Source organism: Bombina bombina, chromosome 2 (assembly GCF_027579735.1).
Source record: "Bombina bombina isolate aBomBom1 chromosome 2, aBomBom1.pri, whole genome shotgun sequence".
In the NCBI taxonomy this organism is placed as follows: Eukaryota; Metazoa; Chordata; class Amphibia; order Anura; family Bombinatoridae; genus Bombina; species Bombina bombina.
Window position 1 is genome coordinate 963,253,704 of NC_069500.1, and position 12,906 is coordinate 963,266,609.

Below are 12,906 nucleotides of genomic sequence, written 5' to 3' on the forward strand. Positions count from 1 at the left end.
TCTTACAAAGCCACTCCTTCGTTGCCCGGGTGGTGTGTTTGGGATCATTGTCATGCTGAAAGACCCATCTTGGTGATGGAAGGAGGTTTGCAATCAAAATCTCACGATACATGGCCCCATTCATTCTTTCATGTACACGGATCAGTCGTCCTGTTCCCTTTGCAGAGAAACAGCCCCAAAGCATGATGTTGCCACCCCCATGCTTCACAGTAGGTATGGTGTTCTTTGGTTGCAACTCAGCATTCTCTCTCCTCCAAACACGACGAGTTGTGTTTCTACCAAACAGTTCTACTTTGGTTTAATTTGACCATATGACATTCTTCCAATCCACTTCTGGATCATCCAAATGCTCTCTAGCATACTTCAGATGGGCCCGGACATGTACTGGCTTAAGCAGGGGGACACGTCTGGCACTGTAGGATCTGAGTCCCTGGCGGCATAGTGTGTTACTGATGGTAGCCTTTGTTACGTTGGTCCCAGCTCTCTGCAGGTCATTCACTAGGTCCCCCCGTGTGGTTCTGAGATGTTTGCTCACTGTTCTTGTGATCATTTTGACCCCACGGGGTGAGATTTTGCGTGGAGCCCCAGATCGAGGGAGATTATCATTGGTCTTGTATGTCTTCCATTTTCTAATTATTTATCCCACAGTTGATTTCTTCACACCAATCTGCTTGCCTATTGCAGATTCAGTCTTCCCAGCCTGGTGCAGGTCTACAATTTTGTTTCTGGTGTCCTTCGACAGCTCTTTGGTCTTCACCATAGTGGAGTTTGGCGTGTGACTGTTTGAGGTTGTGGACAGGTGTCTTTTATGCTTATAACAAGTTCAAACAGGTGCCATTAATACGGGTAATGCGTGGAGCACAGAGGAGCCTCTTAAAGAAGAAGATACAGGTCTGTGAGAGCCAGAAATCTTGCTTGTTTGTAGGTGACCAAATACTTATTTTCCACCATAATATGCAAATAAATTCTTTCCAAATCAGACAATGTGATTGTCTGGATTTGTTTCCACATTTTGTCTCTCATAGTTGAGGTATACCTATGATGAAAATTACAGGCCTCTCTCATCTTCTTAAGTGGGAGAACTTGCACAATTGGTGGCTGACTAAATACGTTTTTGCCCCACAGTATATATCAAATTGACTCAAGAGAGCAAATGTATATATATATCTCCTCCTTCTCATCTCTCTCTTTTCTTTCCTCCCCTTCCTTACTCCATTATTGGCAGCATGCTATGCAAGAGAGGAAAGAGGATGGAGAGAAGAAAAAAAAAAGTGGGGGTTCCCAATAGCTAGTTTTTATGAGAAGTCTTTCTTGTTGATTGTAGTCCATGCAGTTCTCAGGTTTGTGTCCATTTTCTTTTTTTTTTTTTGAAGGGTTGTAGTAATCATGCCTTCCTCTATGATATAGGATGGTATTTCAAAGGTGATTCCTAGAGTCTTAGAAATATTGTCTAGATCTGAAGGGTCTTTATAGATAAGTGTTTTTCCTGCATGTGGGATTATTAAACTAAAGGGATCCCCTCATCAGTATTTTGTCTTATTTTCACATTGAACAGAAGTAATAAATCTTAATGATCTTCTTTTTTCAATCCTTGTTTGGCATTAATCCTGGTAAATTTGTAACTCCTTATTTTGAAATGTTAATGAGTGGGTAATCCTTGCTGCAGGCCATATAATTTATCTGTCCTTAAAATGTAGGAATCTAACAACGACATCCCTAGGTGGGGCAGCTGGGTTCAGATGTGGTCTTAACACTCTATGTGCCCGTTCTATGGTAGAATCCATAAATGAGGTAGTTTAGGTAATATGATTGAAGAATTGTATAAGATAGGAGTGGAGATTTTCCGCTTGGATTTCTTCTGGAATTTCTCAAATCCTCAAGTTATTTCTCCTACTCCTGTTTCCCAAATCCTCTATTTTTTCTTGTAAAGATTGAATCTTAGATGCCTGCTGTGTTATCCCAGCTTCAGCTGTAGACACCATTGAGGAAATAGTGTCTTGAGTGGCTTCCAGGTCATCCATCCTAGCTCCTAGTGTGGTTATCTCATTTTTAACTGTGGTTATTTCTGATTGTATAAACTCTTCAAGATCAGCTATATCTGTTTTAGATGTCAAGTTCTCTATTGAGGTCTGTAAAAGCGCTAGTTGCTGTTGCATATTTGAGTGATCAGGTACTGAAGACTGACGTGATCTCTGGGATTTCTCTCATTGTTTTCGCTGATTCAGGTATGTTATATTCTTGTGATCCAAAGAATGTAGTTAGGGGAGTAGAGTTGGTAGAAAGTCTCCCTTGTTTGTTTGTTTTAGAGGTCTTTCTAATGGCCATTGTCAGATTACCTTATATCTAGTTGTATATAAAGTGCTGTGTTATGTCAGAAACAATTCTGCGGTATGTTTCCTCTGTTGTTCATTTGTTTTTAGCTGATATTATTATAGCCTATGCTTGTCAAAGTCTTGCTTATAATATTCTGGTGTAACGATTGAGAGTAGATATCACAGGAAAGTTGTTTCACTCAGGAACAGTAATGGCATTTACCAACGTCTTCTTTTTTTCACCAACGTTTTTCCCTTTTTTTTTTTTTAAAGGCAATATTGTCATAAATCAGTTTCCCAGCAGAGGTTCTTACTTTCTGGGATAAGACAAGCCTGTAATGATTACGCAAAAAAAGATGCTCATCCACAGAGACAGGTTAATCATATACAAACTTTACATCAGAAATATTTAACCACAGAGGCAGAGTGAGGGTATGTGGGTATCACACAAAATGATGTCTTCAGAAGCAAATTGTATATGTTCAGATGCCACAGCCAAGGTGCTTAGTTTCAGAAATAAAAAAGATTATACACACGTATTACTGCAGATAAGTCTGGTTGCAGGTACAGAACAAGGTATAGAACAAGCAACCTCATATATCACTGCCAAAAAAAGATGCCCGGCTTCAGGGAACTATTAAGCATGCCCAGGTTTCACAGCAGTGAAAGTGTAGTCTCTGTTAACATGACAAGCTTTTATAGATATTACAGCAATGATATATATATGGACTCGGGAACAAATTAGTCATGCACAAATATCACCACAGGTTTGTGTAGTCTCAGTAACAGAATGAGCATACAAAAAGGTGTCTCAACAAAGAGTGCTTAGGAAGTAATTTATGTTTTTTATATCCATTTTCTGTGTTTTCCACAGCCCAACGTTGTGCAGAGTGATTGAACAGACTGCTTCAGTGACTTGTTTCCAATGAGTTTCCGTCTTTTAAATTTTTATTTCAATATGAATATGACCTTTGACACCTTATATTAGAGCAATTTGATGTATGTAGTCTCTTTCGATCCCATATGTTTCTTTCCTGCTGCAGTATTTCTGAATTACAGGTTTGTATTATTTTAACCAGATATTAAACTTTCTCTTGATGTAAGAGCTTTTCCAGCTTAAACTCTTGTTTTACAGTGAGTTTAATCATATGGTAATCTCTTATTAGCATATTCCATTAATTTGGTATAAAAAGCCCTGCAGAGAAATAGACCTACAATATTCAGGGACACATGGACACAGCTTCAGTGACTATTCACTTAATTATAGTATATAGGGCTATCTTTAACCAAAATATTTATTATATTCTTTAAATATATAAGATTTCTCACTCACCGCCTCTGTTGAGAACTTCAATGGCTCCCCTCCACACTCACGACTTCTCGTCAGCCCACCGTGATCCGAATGGTAGTCGTGTGTTAAGCCTTGTATACAGCAGTTTCTATTCTCTTTTGGTAAGGTACTTCCTCAGTCACGGTTCTCTGCTTCTTCTCATGTAAAGCTCATACACCCGCCTTCCTGGGGAGTTACGTCCTTAGCTGTTAGTTTGGCCAAAAATGTTAAGCCGGCATGGGCTGTGGAGTGTGCCGTTTAGCTTAAGCCTGCTTTGATTTCCTCCTTGGAGTAGAGGCTATTTTCTTTTGAGGATTAAGTTCCACTTCAGTACTCTTAATTGCTTGTTTGCTGGGAATGGTATCTAGCTTCTCAATTCCGCTTTTCCGACATTAGTTTTATAATTTAATCAGGACTTTGGTGGAGAGGAGATCCGGAGCTTTAGCGTCTTGCGGCCATGTTCCTGCACGCTCTGCTACCTCCCGGAACAAAAGTGCTTCTTGCAGGAATGCTTTTACCAATGTTGCAAACACTTTTGAGCACTTGAAGGCAGCAGTGGTTAAATAATGTAAAATATTTTAAAGAAAATTAAAATCTCCTACCATATAGTTCTCCAGGCAGCACTGCTTACACTGCTTACATAGGTATGTGTTCTTTAACAGAGAAAATCAAGAGAACAAAGTAAATTTGATAATAGAAGTAAATTGGAAAATCTTAAAACTGTACTCTCTCTCTCTGAATCAGAAATAAATGGCTAAATAATTATAAATCCAAAGGATTTAACCTCTTAAGGACATATGACGAAAATTTTCCGTCATAAAACAATTGAGTAAACTGAAAGCTGTGTCCTTAAAGGGTTAAATAGGCTTAATTTTTTTAGTAACACGTGTTTTATATGTATCTGTAACAAATACTTTTCTAATATAAACTGCAGCGTGGGTAACTTCAGCTATTTTAAGTTAAAAAGTATATTACTTTTGTTTTTATTTCATTACTGGTATTTGCTATTTTTATGTGATAAACAAACACAACAATTATAGGTACAGTTACTAACCATGCATTTTTAAAGGCCTACTGCCCTTCCTTATTTGATACAGTTTACTGTACATCTAGTATTAATGGATGTTAAGACATCTTTGACCTGACCTGAGGAAAAGCAATTTTACATTTCAGTTGAGGTGTGGTGACTTTTCAAATATTTCTAAAGGAGATGTTTGCAGTACGTGCACTCTACAATCACTGTCATGTCCATTTATAAAAAAAAATATCATTACAGATAAATGAATAAACATGGCACATTATACACTGACCTCATAAGCCCCAGGGCCTGGTGTCACTTCCATAGGTTCTTTGAACCGTTCTTGTCTTGGAACAGATATACTTCTTTGGCTTTCAGGTCTCATCATTGGGTTATATGCTCCTGGTCCTGGCGACAAGAAAGTGTATTATTTTAATAATGGGAAGCTAAATATGGGGTACTAAATTAAAAATATTCCAACAGTTTGGGAAAAAAGTATTAAATATTAAATTAAAATATGAATGTTGACATTATATAAAGGAAAGATATATTACAGTGGAGAAGGGATAAACTTAATGAAAGAGGGAAAAGGAGTTTAAAGTCTGTGGTTATGAGAAAAAGGGTAATAAGGATTGGGGAATGGGAGAAAAAAGGTTTAAGATGTGTGTGGGTGAGTGTTAAGTGATTGTATGTTCTTTAAATACTTTTTGTTGTCTGTATTTATTTGTATTTGTGAGTTCCTAATTATCTATTATATTATTATTCTAAAGTGAAATGTATCAAAATATTAAAAAATAAAAGCTAATATCTCTTGAAATATCACTAGTAGCTTCTACAAAGCTCTTGCTCACTATAGTTAATCACAGGTAAAGAAAATTTATATTAACCTCTTAAGGACATATGACGGAATTTTTCCGTCATAAAACAATTGAGCAAACAGAAAGCTATGTCCTTAAAGGGTTAAAGCTGTCTAGTACATATTCACAATATTGTGCTTGATTTATCTATACTACACAAATATTTATTCATACAATACACAGCATATTGGGTATTTCTAACGGAGAGCACTATGCTGTTAAATAAGATAATATTTGTATAGTTCAGATTTAGTAGATGGCGCTCTATATGAATTTACAATGGTTTTCAATAGTTTTCCATGTAGCTACATTTAGAGGAATGGTTTGGAACATACTCTGTTAGGAAAGTACTTTAACACCTTGAGTGCTAACAACGGCTCTGAGCCGTCGCAGAGTTTACCACTCTGGTGCTAACGACGGCTCAGAGCCGTCGCTAGCACTCTCCCACTTTGAGGGAGATCTGGGGGCTCCCACCCTCACCTACTCCAGTGATCGGGCCAGCATGTGACAGGCATCCAGGGCTTCCCATTACTTGCGGTGACGTCACGAGCAATGACGTGATGACATCACCGTGCAACTTTATTTATACTTAACAATGTTAAGCATAGGAGCAGGGGGCATGCTGCTTAGAAGCCTGTATCTCAGGCATCTAAGCAGCTACATACCCCCAGGACCCACCGTTCGAAAGGTAATCGCCTAACCTTTCCAGAAGTGTGGGGATCTGTGGGGAAAAAAATAAAAATAAATGTCTTTTTAAAAAAAATAAAAAAAAACTTAAAAAAGCTTAGCACCCAGGTGGGAAAGTGCTTAGCACTCAAAGGGTTAAACCATTTTTTTCCCTTCTGAAGACTTTGAGTCTCTACTCATAAAGCACACTTTGAAGGAGCCCCTTGTAAATTGTTAAATATTTAACCAAAACATCTTAATGCTGCTGAAACCTTTTTAGCAAGCCCTATACTTTTAACAGATATTGCTAATTGCTCTTGTATTACAAAGTGTGAGTTCAGTTTTGTGCTCGAGCACAATACCACCACAAAACACTATAAAATGTAAGACTTTTTAAGACCTTGGGGCCGATTTATCAATGTCTGGTGGACATGATCCGCTGTAGTGGATCATGTCCGCCAGATATCGCTGAATGCCGTCAGCATACACTTACAGCATTTAACATTGCACAAGCAGTTCTGGTAAACTGCTTGTGCAATGCTGCCCTTTGCAGATTCACGGCTTATCGGCCACTAGCAGGGGGTGTCAATCAACCCGATAGTACATGATCAGGCAGATTGCAGACCGCAGCCTCAGAGGAGGCATATGAGTTAAGGAGCAGAGGTCTGAAGACCGCTGCTTCTTAACTCCTGTTTCTGGCAAACCTGAAGGATCCCATGGAAACAGATGCATTGGGGCTGATACAGGCAATGGTAAATCGGCCCCCATGTAAAACATTATTATTAGTAGTAAAGTACAGAACTTCATGCAGAACTACACTACTTTCGCACCATCAGCTTAGTGCACCCTTGGCACTCAAGTGATATTCAACATGAAGTTTATCGCGCTTCTAATATGTGAGGGATTTAACACAACCATGCTGTCAAACATGCAGATGCTAGTGTGGCTTAGACTATAACTCAAGAGATAAAAAACAAAATGTATGCTTACCTGATAAATGTGTTTTTTTCCCGATATGGTGAGTCCACGGCTTGAGTAATTACTGTTGGGAATATCACTCCTGGCCAGCAGGAGGAGACAAAGAGCACCACAGTTAAACTGCTAAGTATCACTCCCTTACCCACAACCCCCAGTCATTCGACCAGAGGGAAATGAAGAAAAAGGAGTAAAACAAAGTGTAGAGGTGCCTGAGGTTATAGTCAAAAGAATAACCATCTTAAAATAAAGGGTGGGGCCGTGGACTCAAATTTATAAAATGTTGTTTTTCTTTCTTAAGTTATGGTGAGTCCATGACTTGAGTAATTACCAAAGCTAGAGGACACGGATAAATAGGGAGGGACAAAACAGGAAGTCAAAAAAGCATCACCGCTTTCTCCCAAAAGAAGCCTCAGCCAAGGCAAAAGCATCAAGTTTGGAAAATTTGGAAAAATTATGTAGAAAAGACCAAGTTGCAGCCTTGCAAATTTGTTCAACAGAAGCTTCATTTTTGAAAGCCCAAGAAGAGGAAACAGATCTTGTGGAATGAGCCGTAATTCTTTAAGGAGGCTGCTGTCCAATAGTCTCATAAGCCAAACGAATTATACTTCATAACCAAAAAGAAAGAGTAGTAGAAGTATCTTTCTGACCATTACGTTTCCCTGAGAAACAGACAAAGAGGGCAGAGGACTGGCGAAAAACCTTAGTCGCCAACAAACGTTCTTTTTAAGAAGAAGGATTAGGACACAGAGAGGGAACAACAATCTCCTGATTGATATTTCTATTAGAAACAACCTTAGGAAGGAAACCTAACTTAGTACGAAGAATCACCTTATCGGCATGAAAAATAAGATAAGGGGAATCACACTGCAGAGCTGAGAGTTCCAAGATTCTTCGAGCAGAAGAGATAGCAACAAGAAACAAAAAACAACTTAATGTCTATGGAATGCAACGGCTCAAACTGAGCCAGCTGTAAAACTTTAAGAACAAGGTTAAGGCTCCAAGGAGAAGCAACAGACTTAAAGACAGGCCTGATTTTGACCAAGTCCTGACAAAAAGATTGCACATTTGGCACATCCGCCAAATGTTTATGTAGTAAAACTGATAAAGCAGAAATCTGACCGTTTAGGGTACCGACTGACAATCCCTTCTCCAGGTCTTCCTGAAGAAAAGATACAATTTACTACTAAGAGTAGCCCTTGGATACCACACCAATAAAGATATTTACGCCATATCTTATGGTAAGTCTTTCTTATGAGCCTGAATCATGGTCTCAATGACCGACTCAGAAAAACCACGATTAGACAGAATTAAGCGTTCAATCTCCAAGCAGTCATCTTCAGAGAAACGAGATTTGGATGAAGGAAGGGACCCTGAATCAGGAGGTCGTTCCTCAGAGTTAGTCTCCAAAGGTGGGAGAGATGACATCTCCACTAGGTCTGCAAACCAGATCCTGCAAGACCACGCAGGGGCTATTAGAATCACAAACTCCCTCTCCTGATTGATATGAGAAATGGCTCATGGAAGGAGAGCGAGCGGAGGAAACAGGTATGCCAACCTGAAAACGAAAGGAACCGCCAGAGCATCTATCAGAACGGCCTGTGGATCTCTTGACCTTGAACTTTACCTTGGAAGTTTAGCGTTCTGATGGGACGCCATCAGATCTAACTCCGGCACCCCCCATTTGAGGACCAAGCTGGAAAACACATCCAGATGGAGTTCCCACTCCCCGGGATGAAAAGTTTGTATGTTCAGAAAATCAACTTCCCAGTTGTCGAACTCCGAGTTCCTCCCTGGTGATTGATGTAAGCCACAGAGGTTATGTTGTCTGACTGGAACCTGATAAACTGGGCTGAGGACAACTGAGGCCAAGCCAATAGAGCATTGTAAATCACCCTAAACTCCAATATGTTGATAGGAAGAGCAGACTCCTCCCGAGTCCAAAGTCCCTGAGCTTTTAACGAGTTACAGACTGCTCTCATGGTCACAATCACCCAAAAAGGTCTCCGACAGCATGTGCCCAGAGATAGATGTTCCTGAGAAATCCACCATGGGAGAGAGTTCCTTGACCACTGATCTAACTCTATTCTCTGAGATAGATCTGCATGGTCGCCATTCCATTGTCTGAGCATGCACAACTGGAGAGCTCTCAAATGGAATCGAGCAAAAGGAATGATGTCCATGGACACCAGAATGAGACAGATTACCTCCATACATTGAGCCACTGAAGGATGAGCAATAGCCTGAAGAGAGAGGCAAGAGGAAATAAACATTTTTTATCTGACCTCTGTCAGAAAAATCTTCATCAATAGAGAATCTATTATGGTCCCTAAGAACACTACTCTTGTAGCAGGGGAAAATTAGCTTTTTTCAAGATTCACATTCCAACCATGAGAACGAAGAAAAGACAATATCTCTATATGAGATTTTGCTTGTTGACAAAATGGCGCCTGAATCAATATGTCATCCAGGTAGAGTGTCACAGAAATTCCACGAGAAGGGATCACTGTCACAAGAGCCCCCAGAACCTTTGAAAAAATTCTGGAAGCCGTGGCTAGACCAAATGGAAGGGCCACAAACTGGAAATGTTTGTCCAGAAAAGCAACTCTTAGGAATCTGTGATGGTCCCTGTGAAAAGGAACATGAATATATGCATCCTTTTGGTCTATGGTTGTCATGAACTGACCCTCTTGTACTAAAGGAAGAATGGAGCGTATAGTCTTCATCTTGAAGGATGGAACTTTGAGAAACTTGTTTAGACACTTCAAGTCTAGAATGGGATGGAAAGTTCCCTCTTTTTTTGGGAACCACAAATAGGATGGAGTAGAACCCGAGACCCTGTTCCTGCACTGGAACTGGAACTATCACTTCAAGGGAGGAAGGATGTATACATTTCAAGAACGGCTCTCTCTTTGTCTGGTCTGTGGATAATCTTGAGAGATGGAATCTGCCTATGGGAGGAAAAGTCTTGAATTCCAATTTGTTACCCTGGGATACTATGTCTACAGTCCAGGGATCTGGGACATCTCATATCTAGGCTTGAGAGAACTGATAAAGTCTGCCCCCACCTGATCCGATCCCGGATCAGGGGCAAACCCTTCATGCTGATTTGGAATCAGCTGCGGGTTTCTTTGATTGTTTCCCCTTGTTCCAAGACTGATTGGGTTTCCAAGAAGACTTGGATTGTTCCTGCTTGGAAGAAGAATGTCCTTTAGGCCTATTCTTCTTATCTTGGGTTAGAAAAGACTCTTTTCCACCCGTAATATCAGAGATAATTTCTGCCAAACCAAGTCCAAACAAGGTTTTGCCCTTGTAAGGAATTGACAGAAGCTTGACTTTAGAGGAAACGTCCGCAGACCAGGATTTAAACCATAACGCCCTGCGGGCTAGGACAGTGAAACTAGAAGTTTTAGCTCCTAGTCTGTAACAACCAGTAAAATGGCATCTGTAATAAAGGAATTGGCCAATTTAAGAGCTTTAATCCTATCTTGAATTTCATCTAAGGCAGTCTCTACTTGAAGAGAATCAGACAAGGTGTTAAACCAATAATATGCCGCACTAGTCATGGCGACAATACACATCACAGGTTGCCTTTGGAGACCTTGATGAACATACATCTTTTTCAAATAATCCCCCAGCTTCTTGTCCATCGGATCCTTGAAAGAGCAGCTATCCTCAATAGGAATAGTGGTTCTCTTAGCCAGAGTGGAAATGGCCACTTTAACTTTGGGTACAGTATACCAAGGGTCTTTAATGGAGTCCTCGACAGGAAACATTTTCTTAAAAAATGGGAGACGGAGAAAAAGACACCCCTGGTTTCTCCCATTCCTGTGAGATAATCTCTCTAGCACGGTCCGGCACAGAAAAAAACTCCAAAGTGAAAGGTTTATCAAAAAAATGATTAAGTTTACTAGCGCCTAGATTTATAGTTTGGCGGTAGCCGTCAAAACCAGCGTTAGGGGGTCCTAACGCTGGTTTTTACCGCCCGCTGGTATTTAAAGTCAGTCATTAAAGGGTCTAACGCTCACTTTGCAGCCGCGATTTTTCCATACCGCAGATCCCCCTACGCCAATTGCGTATCCTATCTTTTCAATGGGATCTTTCTAACGCCAGTATTTAGAGTCGTGGCTGAAGTGAGCGTTAGAAATCTAACTACAAAACTCCAGCCGCAGAAAAAAAACAGGAGTTAAGAGCTTTTTGGGCTAACGCCGGTTCATAAAGCTCTTAACTACTGTGCTCTAAAGTACACTAACACCCATAAACTACCTATGTACCCCTAAACCGAGGTCCCCCCACATCGCCGCCACTATCATAAAATTTTTTAACCCCTAATCTGCCGACCGCACACCGCCACCTACGTTATACTTATGTACCCCTAATCTGCTGCCCCTAACACCGCCGACCCCTATATTATATTTATTAACCCCTAATCTGCCCCCCTCAATGTCGTCGACACCTACCTACACTTATTAACCCCTAATCTGCCGACCGGACCTCACCGCTACTCTAATAAATGTATTAACCCCTAAAGCTAAGTCTAACCCTAACACCCCCCTAAGTTAAATATAATTTAAATATAACGAAATAAATTAACTCTTATTAAATAAATTATTCCTATTTAAAGCTAAATACTTACCTGTAAAATAAACCCTAATATAGCTACAATATAAATTATAATTATATTGTAGCTATTTTAGGATTAATATTTATTTTACAGGCAACTTTGTAATTATTTTAACCAGGTACAATAGCTATTAAATAGTTAATAACTATTTAATAGCTACCTAGTTAAAATAATGACAAAATTACCTGGAAAATAAATCCTAACCTAAGTTACAATTAAACCTAACACTACACTATCAATAAATTACTTAAATAAAATACCTACAATTATCTACAATTAAACCTAACACTACACTATCAATATATTAATTAAATACAATACCTACAAATAAATACAATTAAATAAACTAACTAAAGTACAAAAAATAAAAAAATATTTACAAACATTAGAAAAATATTACAACAATTTTAAACTAATTACACCTACTCTAAGCCCCCTAATAAAATAACAAAGCCCCCCAAAATAAAAAAATGCCCTACCCTATTCTAAAATTAAAATAGAAAAGCTCTTTTACCTTACTAGCCCTTAAAAGGGCCATTTGCGGGGCATGCCCCAAAGAATTCAGCTCTTTTGCCTGGAGAAAAAAAACATACAATACCACCCCCCAACATTACAACCCACCACCCACATACCCCTAATCTAACCCAAACCCCCCTTAAATAAACCTAACACTAAGCCTCTGAAGATCTTCCTACCTTATCTTCACCAAACCGGGTATCACACCGATCCGTCCTGGCTCCGATGTCTTGATCCAAGCCCAAGCGGGGGGCTGAAGACATCCATCCTCCGGCTGAAGTCTTGATCCAAGCGGGCAGAAGAGGACATCCGGACTGGCAAACATCTTCATCCAAGCCGCATCTTCTATGTTCTTCCATCCGATGACGACCGGCTCCATCTTGAAGACCTCCAGCGCGGATCCATCCTCTTCTTCCGACGACTAGACGACGAATGAAGGTTCCTTTAAGGGACGTCATCCAAGATGGCGTCCCTCGAATTCCGATTGGCTGATAGGATCAGCCAATCGGAATTAAGGTAGGAAAATTCTGATTGGCTGATGGAATCAGCCAATCAGAATCAAGTTCAATCCGATTGGCTGATCCGATCAGCCAATCAGATTGAGCTCG

The 12,906-nt window shown here is 39.8% G+C and overlaps 1 protein-coding gene across 1 annotated transcript in view; it reads right to left on the reverse strand.

Annotated features, from left to right (window-relative positions):
- Positions 1-4,767: 4,767 nt before the first annotated feature.
- Positions 4,768-12,906, reverse strand: part of STPG2 (sperm tail PG-rich repeat containing 2) — an 829,206-nt gene continuing 821,067 nt past the window's right edge. The window contains exons 12-13 of the mRNA XM_053700173.1: positions 4,953-5,068; positions 4,768-4,788 (exon numbers count right to left, since the gene is read on the reverse strand). Coding sequence (XP_053556148.1) covers positions 4,768-4,788; positions 4,953-5,068 — 137 coding nt within the window. The remainder of the gene's footprint in view (positions 4,789-4,952; positions 5,069-12,906) is intronic.